This window comes from Eriocheir sinensis, chromosome 42 (genome assembly GCF_024679095.1).
Source record: "Eriocheir sinensis breed Jianghai 21 chromosome 42, ASM2467909v1, whole genome shotgun sequence".
Lineage (NCBI taxonomy): Eukaryota > Metazoa > Arthropoda > Malacostraca > Decapoda > Varunidae > Eriocheir > Eriocheir sinensis.
The window spans coordinates 12,732,045-12,742,044 of record NC_066550.1 but is presented as its reverse complement, the minus strand read 5'-3'; the positions used below and the strand labels follow the sequence as shown (position 1 = coordinate 12,742,044).

Below are 10,000 nucleotides of genomic sequence, written 5' to 3'. Positions count from 1 at the left end.
AAAGAACAAACAAAGAAAACCAATAAATCATGAAAATGGTAAACATGAAAAAAACGAAAAAAAAACCACATCAACAGCACAAGAATTAACGAATAAAAAAATATAGAAAGAAAGAAAACAAGTAAGATAAGAAAGCAAAAAATAATAAGAAAAGATGATGATAATAATAATAATAATCTAAGCTCAGCCACAAGAAATTAAGATAAAGATAGAGAAAAAAACTTCGCTAGAGATTCGGATGATAAAAATTAATGTGTGTGTGTGTGCGTGTGTGTGTGTGTGTGTGTGTGTGTGTGTGTGTGTGTGTGTGTGTGTCTCTATACCTTCACTCCTTTGTTTGTAAATCATTAAATTCTCCTCACCCTAATTACTCTTTTCCTCCTCCTCCTCCTCCTCCTCCTCCTCCTCCTCTTCCTCTTCCTCCTCCTCCTCCTCCATCTTATTTTCCGATGTTTCCCTTTATAATCTTTTATTTCTTATCTTCTTTTATTTTTTGTTTTCCTCTTAATGTTTTCTTTTCCTCTTTTTTCTCTCTCCTCTTTTCTATACCCCTTCCTTCCTTCCTCCTCCTTGCTTTACCTTTTCCTCTTCCTCTCTCCTCTTCTTTCTTTAACCTCCAAAACTTCCTCACCTTCTCATTTTCCTCTTTATCTCTTCCTTCTTTCATTATTTGTTGTTTTCTTTGTTTTTCATTAAAGTTACAATTTTGTTTTCTTTCAATCATCTTTTTTTTTCTTTTCATTATTGCATCGTTTTCTTTTTCTTTGTTTTTTCCTTCACAAGAATTATTCATATATAACAACATTTTATTTACTCTTTCTCTCTCTCTATCTATCTATTTATGTATCTACCTTTCTGTGTATCTTTCTCTCTCTCTCACATCTTCCACTTTCTCACACCTCCTTCTCTTCTCCTTATTCCCATCTCTTTATAATCTCCTTCTCCATTCCCTTCTCTTTTTCCTTTCTCATCTCCTATTCTTCCTCCTTTATTTACAGCCCCGTCACTACCTGCTCACCCAAACCACTTTCTCACCCCTCGCCTTTCTCTTCCTCCTCCTCCTTTCTTCATCCTAACATCATCCTCAACTCCTCCAGATTCTTCAACAATGATCGTGTAAACCGTAGAGGGGGTGGTGTCGCCCTTTTTGTCAAAAGCTACTTGCAACCTACTGACAAAACACCAAGAAACAGTAACGTTGAACATTTGTGCGTGCGAGTAAACATTGCAAAAGTCAATTTAAATATATCTGTCACTTACAGGCCTCCGGGGCAATCACTTGATGGCGATCTTGAAATGTACAGCGTCTTAAGGCAGTCACTTAATAACAGCGACTCACTGATACTAGGAGACTTTAACCTCCCCCATATCGACTGGGCGACACTGTCGGGTACAGAAGGTGAGTCCCATAGAATGATCGAATTTCTAGAGGAAAATTATCTAAGCCAAATGGTTTCTGAACCAACTCGACAAAATAACATACTTGACCTTGTTATAGCGACCCAAGATAACCTAGTCAGTAATGTCTCGGTAGGAGAACACCTCGGTTCCTGCGATCATAAACTAGTGCGCGTTGACATTAGAGCTCAAACATCGGTGACTGAAAATAAAGTTAAGGTGCCCAATTTCAAAAGAGCCAACTTCGTAGAAATCCGACGAAAACTAATAGATATGCAACTATCAGATGACGGCAATGCAGAGGACGCCTGGCTAAACTTTAAAAATCACTTACTCACTCAGCAGGACACATTTGTCCCCTTGTGCGAGAAGCGAATTAACACTAATAAAAGTCCACCTTGGTTTAATAGCGTAATTAAACACTCAGTCAAGGAGAGAAAATTGTCTTACAGGTTAAAGAAAGACCAAAGCACGCCCGAAAACATTAGACTTTACAATGATGCAAGGCGACGAGTAAAAAGATTAGTGCATCAGGCAAAGCGTAGATATGAAGAAAATATTGCAGCCAACTGTAAAAATAATCCGAAATCCTTCTTCAGTTACATAAACAACAGAAAGGCGATCAGAAGTGGAATTGGACCTTTAATAAACAGCGACGGTGCACTAGTGACTGACAGCCAACACGTTGCAAACCTATTAAATAATTACTTTTCCTCGGTGTTTAATAATAACAGTCCTCCCACCACCACCACCAACACCAGTACTAATGTAAATCCCGAGCATGCATTGTCTAACTTTGAAATAAAACCCGATGAAGTCCTTAAAGCCCTCAAATCACTTAAAACAAATAAAAGTCCTGGACCTGATAAAGTATATCCAACTCTGCTGAAAGAAACAAAGAGCGAAATACTCTCCTCCCTCACAACCGTATTCAATATGTCCTTGCGACAAGGCATTGTCCCTTCAGATTGGAAAAAGGCTAACGTGACACCGATTTTTAAGAAAGGAGACAAAAAAGTACCAGGTAATTACAGGCCCATTAGTCTAACTTCGGTTGTAGGTAAGCTACTTGAGGGCATAATTAGAGACAAAATTGTGAGTTACCTTGAAAGCCACTCATTAATTGGGGACTCACAACATGGCTTCCGAAACAAAAGATCCTGCCTATCAAATCTATTAACCTTTATAACGACCTCTTCACTGTTTATGACGTAACCAAATCACTGTACGTAGTCTATCTTGTTTTGGAGAAAGCGTTTGATAAAGTCCCGCATCATAAATTACTTTACAAATTAAAACAAATAGGTATTGACGGTCAGGTAAACCAATGGATCGCGAATTGGTTGAGCAACAGACAACAAAGAGTAGTGATTGACGGATTTAACTCAGAGTGGGCGCCTGTCACTAGTGGCGTCCCTCAGGGCTCGGTTCTTGGCCCAGTGCTCTTCATTATTTACATCAACGACGTGGATGTTGGACTCAATAACCGCATTAGTAAATTTGCAGACGACACAAAGATTGGTAACTCGGTTCTCACTGACGAAGACAGGCAAAGCCTCCAAGAGGATTTGCACAAAATTTCAGCTTGGTCGGATAGATGGGAGATGCCCTTTAACGTAGACAAGTGCCAGGTCCTTCAAGTTGGAACGAGGAATAAAAAGTTTGATTACGAAATGCGCGGCGTTAAACTCAAAAGCGTTCAATGCGTCAAGGACTTGGGGGTCAAAATCGCGTCAAACCTCAAATTCTCACAGCAATGCATCGATGCAGCAAATAAAGCGAACAGAATGTTGGGCTTCATTAAAAGAAACTTTTATTTAAGAATAAAGATGTAATACTCCCGCTCTACAACAGTTTAGTCAGACCCCACTTGGAATATGCGGTACAGTTTTGGTCTCCTCACCATGCAAAGGATATTGCTAAATTAGAAGGTGTTCAGCGTCGGGCAACGAAAATTATCCCTTCCTTGCGCAACAAATCCTACGAAGAAAGGCTTTCTACCCTTAACATGTTCTCTCTTGAGAAACGTCGCCTCCGAGGAAAACTGATCGAATGTTTTAAAATACTTAATGGTTTCACGAATGTAGACAGATCAACATTGTTTATGATCGATGACACTTTGCGCACGAGGAACAATGGCGTAAAACTCAGATGTAGACAAGTAAATTCAGACTGCAACAAATTTTTCTTCACCAACGTTGTAGTGCGAGAATGGAATAAGCTCCCATCATCAGTGGTCCAGTGTAACACGATTGACTCCTTCAAAAATAAGCTCGACCGTCACTTCCTTCAACTTAATATCAACTAGAGTAGAAATGCAACGTTTTGGAGTCTTCTGATTAATGTAAAATCACTTAGGTTTAAGGACAGACCACCAAGTCTGGACCATGGGGTCTGTGTGGTCTGATTTTCTATGTAAATCTATGTAAAATCTCCAACAGTCCATGGCGCCTTCGACTTTTGGAAGAGCGAGATAACCCTTCGGAATCAGGTTTTTGAAGGTTATGACAAGACTATACGGCCTGCCCTCAATGTGTCTGTGGTGGTGAGGAGCCTGGAGGTGAAAGACATGGAAGTGGTGAGTATTGATGGGGATTCGTTTTGTTATGTTAGATGGTGTGGGTGGAGTTGTTGTTTCCTTTACAGTTTATGTGGTTTTGTTTTGTATGAGTGGCTTCTGTTTGTCTTGGTTGTATTAGTATTTTGTGTTTTGTTTTGTTGTGTTAGTATTTTGTTTTTTGTTTTGTTGTGTTAGTATTTTGTTTTTGTTTTGTTTTTCTATTTGTCTTCAGTCATTCTTCGTGTTTTTTTTTTTTTGGGGGGGGGGAGTTTTCTTGAAGTTCATGTGGTTTTGTTTTGTCTGAGTGGCTACTTGTTTTCTTGATTGTATTAGTATTTTGTTTTTGTTTTGCTTTTCTATTGTTTTTTCTTTCTTTTAAGTGTTGCTGTGGTTTGTCTTTTTCTTAAGTTATCCTTCGTCTTTTTTGGGGAGGGTGTAATTTTCTTGCAATTTATGTGGTTTTGTTTTGTCTGAGTTATTCCTTTTTTTTCTTGGTTGTATTAGTATTTTGTTTTTTTGTTTTTCTATTGTTTTTTTTTCTTTCTTTCGAGTGTTGCTGTCGTTTTCTTTTTTTTAGGGGGTGTAATTTAAGTTTTAATTTACACTGTTTTTAGTGACTCAGTTTTTTTTATAGTCTGATTCACTTTTCAGCGTACATTTTCTTTGATTTCACCTCCTCCAATAATAGTGGTAGCAAAAGTAATCATAGTTGTAGTAGTAGCTATATACAAGACAATCTCCTAATCTCACACTTCCTTATCTTACGTATACAATCGTTTCCAACCCTAACACAACAGGATTTAAAGGGGATCTGACACGCTTTAAAGAGATCTGACACGCTATAAACCCCTTCATCTATGGCGTTGTTGATAAGCCTCTCCTCACCTTGTTCTGTTATAATATTACCTTTCCGTGTGTTCAAGAGGGCTGGATAACATTTTTGAGACCTTCGCCAATTGCATCATCACTTCCCTTCTTTTTTTATTATTGTACGTCTCTCTCTCTCTCTCTCTCTCTCTCTCTCTCTCTCTCTCTCTCTCTCTCTCTCTCTCTCTCTCTCTCTCTCTCTCTCTCATAGACACACGTACGAGATCGCTTTTCTAACCCATTGCACATTTTCTTTCAGTTCTAACAGGCACAATATCTTACCACTAAAACACAAACACAAGTACTTTTCATATCTACCTAACTATCTATCTCTTAAACTCATCTCGCTATCACACACACACGCACGCACACACACACACGTACAAGATCTCTTTTCCAAAACCTCCTTCACACACACACACACACACATACACACACACACGCGTACAGGATCTCTTTTCCAAAACCTCGTTCACACACACACACACACACACACACACACACACACACACACACACACACACACACACACTGTCTCTGATTTCGTGCGTCTCGCTCGTTTTATTTGCTTGTAGTTCGTCCGGAAGGGTGTGGGTTCCGGTTGATGACGGTTGATGAAAGTCGTCATTTGCTGATCCTAGTGTCAGTTCATCACAGCTTCCCACGGCCAAAAGCACGACGTGTTGTTAGACATCCTGTTGTGCGACACCGACCGGGTGTCGCCACACGTACAGTCATACATACACAAGTACATTATAATATACACATTACAACACGCGTACAAGATCTCTTTTCCAAAACCTCCTTCACACACACACACACACACACACACACACACACACACACGCGTACAAGATCTCTTTTCCAAAACCTCCTTCACACACACACACACACACACACACGCGTACAAGATCTCTTTTCCAAAACCTCCTTCACACACACACACACACACACACACACACACACACACACACACGCGTACAAGATCTCTTTTCCAAAACCTCCTTCACACACACATACACACACACACACACACGCCTACAATATCTCTTTTCCAAAACCTCCTTCACACACACACACACACACACACACACACACACACACACACACGCGTACAAGATCTCTTTTCCAAAACCTCCTTCACACACACACACACACACACACACACACACACACACACACACACACACACACACACACGTACCACACGATTTCTGTTCTGTCACATCCTTGCCAAGCACCTGAGTATACCGCCCAGCAACCCTGATGAGCCTTGGTCGATGAAAGCCCCAGAAGACGTTGCTAAAGAACTCTCAATTACGAGCATTAGCATACGAGACACACGTTATCATCGACTTCATTAACCTTTTCCCCTTGACTCCTCAGGTGCGCTAGTTCGCTTAATTGGCTTGATCAAAAAGGTGCTTATTGTCTTCGTGTTTAAGTTATGTTTTCTTATAGTATTGGTGTTGTTATTGACCTTATTTCATGTTTTCTGCTTTATTTCTCTCTTTTTGTTTGAGTTTTTCGTTTTCTTTGCTCTTTTTTGTTTTCTTGGTTGTTGTATTGAAATCTTGTTTGTATGGATATGTTATTGAGTTTATTTCATGTTTTTTTCTTTCTTTCTCTCTTCCTGTTTGAGTTGCTCGTTATCTTTGCGCTTTTCTGTTTTCTTGGTTGTTGTTGTATTGAAATCTTGTTTATACGTATTTATCACATTCATTTGTTTATTTTCTGTTTATTGTTTATTTACTTCTTGGACACACGAGTTTGCCAATCCCACACCTGTGCGAATTGTGACTAAACTAATTAAGTAAGCTGCAGGTATGAATGATGATGAACGTTGACACACACACACACACACGCACGCACACACACACGTGCATCATTCCACCTGACTGGCTAATCTCACGTGTAGTCCATATTTCACACACACACACACACACACACACACACACACACACACACACACACACACACAAGGTCGCTACGTTATATACTGTTACCTATTGTTACCTGTCCAATTAGTATTTTGAAGGTGTTTGATTCTCATTCTCCATTTCCGGAACTGTTTGACGTATGAGCGAGCAAGCGAGCGAGTCAACGAACGAGCGAGCGAGAGAGAGAGAGAGAGAGAGAGAGAGAGAGAGAGAGAGAGAGATAAATATGGAGAGAAAATTAAAAGGGATGGAAGAGGAGAAATAGAAGGAATAATAACAATGATATGATAAGAATAACAATAAAGAGAAACGAAGGTGGAGATAGAAGAGAAATAACAAGATGATGAAGAAGAAAAGGAAGAGAAGAAAAATAACAAGTAGCTAATTAAAGATGATGGGAACTAAGAATGATGACGATGAAGATAATGACGAGGAGGAGGAGGAGGAGGAGGAGAAGGAGGAAGAAGAGGAGGAGGAAACAGGAAAGAAGTGTGCATGTGATTATCTCATGTACTAAGAATCCCCCCCCCTCCTCCTCCTCCTCCTCCTCCTCCTTCTCCTCCTCCCCCGCACAGGTAATTATTATTCAGGTAGACTAGGTGCTAATGCCAGGTAGAGACATAGGTCTAAGTAGCTAGGTATCAGGTGACTGGTGACACGACTGAGCTGAACTGAATGTTAGAGTTGTTAAGCGGAACTAACTAGATCATGGATGCTCGGAGTGGAAGTATCTTTATCAATAGTTCTTTTTCATTACATTGCGATATTTTAATGATAACAGGGCCATTGAGTAAAAGGAAGGGGGTTATAAGTTGCAATACACATGTCTGAGTTATCTTGTAATAGACGTTTTCTTCTTTGGTTCTTCTCTTCATACCTTCATTTTCTTCTTCCGTGTCCCATTCTGAGTTTTTTCTTTCTTTTTCTTTTTTGCTTCTTCTCTTCCTACCTTCTTTTTCTTCTTCCGTCTCCCATTCTCATTTTTTTCTTTCTCTTTTTCTTCTTTGCTTCCCCTCTTCCTACCTTCATTTTCTTCTTCCGTGTCCCATTCTGAGTTTTTTTCTTTCTCTTTGTCTTCTTTGCTTCTTCTCTTCCTACCTTCATTTTCTTCTTCCGTCTCTCATTCTCATTTTTTCTTTCTGTTTGTCTTCTTTTCTTCTCCACTTCCTACCTTCATTTTCTTCTTCCGTCTCTCATTCTCATTTTTTCTTTGTTTGTCTTCTTTTCTTCTCTTCCTACCTTCATTTTCTTCTTCCGTGTCCCATTCTCAGTTTTTTCTTTCTGTTTGTCTTCTTTTCTTCCCCTCTTCCTACCTTCATTTTCTTCTTCCGTCTCTCATTCTCATTTTTTCTTTCTCTTTGTCTTCTTTTCTTCTCCTCTTCCTACCTTCATTTTCTTCTTCCGTCTCCCATTCTCATTTTTTTCTTTCTGTTTGTCTTATTTGCTTCTCCTCTTCCTACCTTCATTTTCTTCTTCCGTGTCCCATTCTCATTTCGTTCTTTCTCTTAGTCTTCTTTTCTTCTCCTCTTCCTACCTTCATTTTCTTCTTCCGTGTCCCATTCTCAGCTTTTTTCTTCATCTTTTTCTTCCTCTTTCTACTATCATTTCAATTATCCTTCTTCTCCTCCTCCTCCTCCTGTTGCTTTCTTATTTCCTTTGTGTTTTTAATTTCTATGTGTTTTTTTATTATTATTATTAGAACAGAAGAATCACTGGCCACATTACACGTTTCTGGGCTATACCAAAACTACCTTAGACCTCTCCCTCTTAACGCATTATAATATGGTGACAAGCCTGTAGAAAAGCGTAGAAAGATTAACGAATTTCCCAAAAGAGGTACAGTTAGCTATGGAAACAGAGGAACCATTATCTAAATAAACATCAGCCATATCAAACCTATTAATATGTGATGAGAAACCTGCAGAGAAAAGGGAATGAATAAAAGGTGCCTATCCCAGGAAGAGGAGGAAGGATGGAAGGACGTGGACACAGGAAAGGGCACGATCATAGCCTAGTCTCATTCACCAGTCCCTTCTCCCTCATTACATATCCCTTGCTCTTCACCCCTTGCATAAGAAAAGAGGACCACGTGGCTTGCTGCACTGGGGAAAGTCAAGGTTTATTTATACGTGGAGGAAAGACAGGTTAAGGTTAAGGATAATGAGTCTAATATGATAGCCTACTCGTTTTGGGACAGCGGAAGGATATAGACAGGTAGATATCGATATTTTACTGTCTTCATCAACTATTTTCAAAGGCAAAAAAGAGGATTAATCAGGTTTTAATGTGTTTTCTTAGGTTCGTGGTACAGAGGAAGGGTTAAACTACCACCAGGGTCATAAAACTATCCACGAAAATGCCCATGAGTCTAATAGGATAGCCTACTCGTTTTGGGACAGCCGAAGGACATATAGACAGGTAGATATCGATATTTTACTGTCCACAACAACTGTTTTCAAAGTAAAAAAAGGAGAATAATCGGGTGTTAATGTGTTTTCTTAGGTTCGTGGTACAGAAGAAGGGTTAAACTACCACTAGGGTCATTAAACTATGCACGAAAATGCCCAAAACGCCAACGAAAGATATCGATATTTTACTGTCCATATCAACTGTTTTCAAAGGCTAAAAAGAGGATTAATCGGGTTCTAATGAGTGTTTTCTTAGGTTCGTGGTACAGAAGAAGGATTAAACTACCACCAGGGTCATTAAACTACCCACGAAAATGCCCAAAACTCCTACGAAAGCCTTGTTTAAGAATATAGCCCAGAAACCTAACATCATATCACCCTTGCTCTCACTCCTCGTCACAGTTCTTTACGTCTTGTCACTCGTGGTATCAGTATGATCACCGTAAAAGGCCAAGGGGAAAGTGGAGGCCTAGACATTAATACAATAAGGGGTTGAAAGGCGCCGATGATACGTGACGCGGGAAAGGAGTAGAAGGAGGAGGAGGGAGCTAAGGGGAGTCTGAAGAGGCCAAGGACTTCTACGTGATATTCCGTGGAGGAGGAATTGGATCCCTCCTTTTTTTTTTAATCGCTTCCTTATCTGACTTGTTTCTGAGGTACTGGCTAAGAATTCACATGTTTGGAGGTTAAGTTTTGCAGGCTATTACTAACTTAAGATGAGGCCAAGGACGTTTTTGTGATCTTCCGTAGGGGTGGAATTCGGTCCCTTCCTGTTTTTTTTTTAATCGCTTCCTTCTCTGACTTGTTTCTGAGGCACTGACTAAGAA

General features: G+C 39.7%; 1 protein-coding gene across 2 annotated transcripts in view; it reads left to right on the top strand.

Moving 5' to 3' along the window:
• LOC127010030 (neuronal acetylcholine receptor subunit alpha-5-like) overlaps window positions 1–10,000 on the top strand; it is a 31,533-nt gene that overhangs the window by 2,718 nt on the left and 18,815 nt on the right. For both annotated transcript variants that reach the window (XM_050883745.1, XM_050883746.1), the window contains exon 3: window positions 3,840–3,976. In XM_050883745.1, coding sequence (XP_050739702.1) covers window positions 3,840–3,976 — 137 coding nt within the window. The remainder of the gene's footprint in view (window positions 1–3,839; window positions 3,977–10,000) is intronic.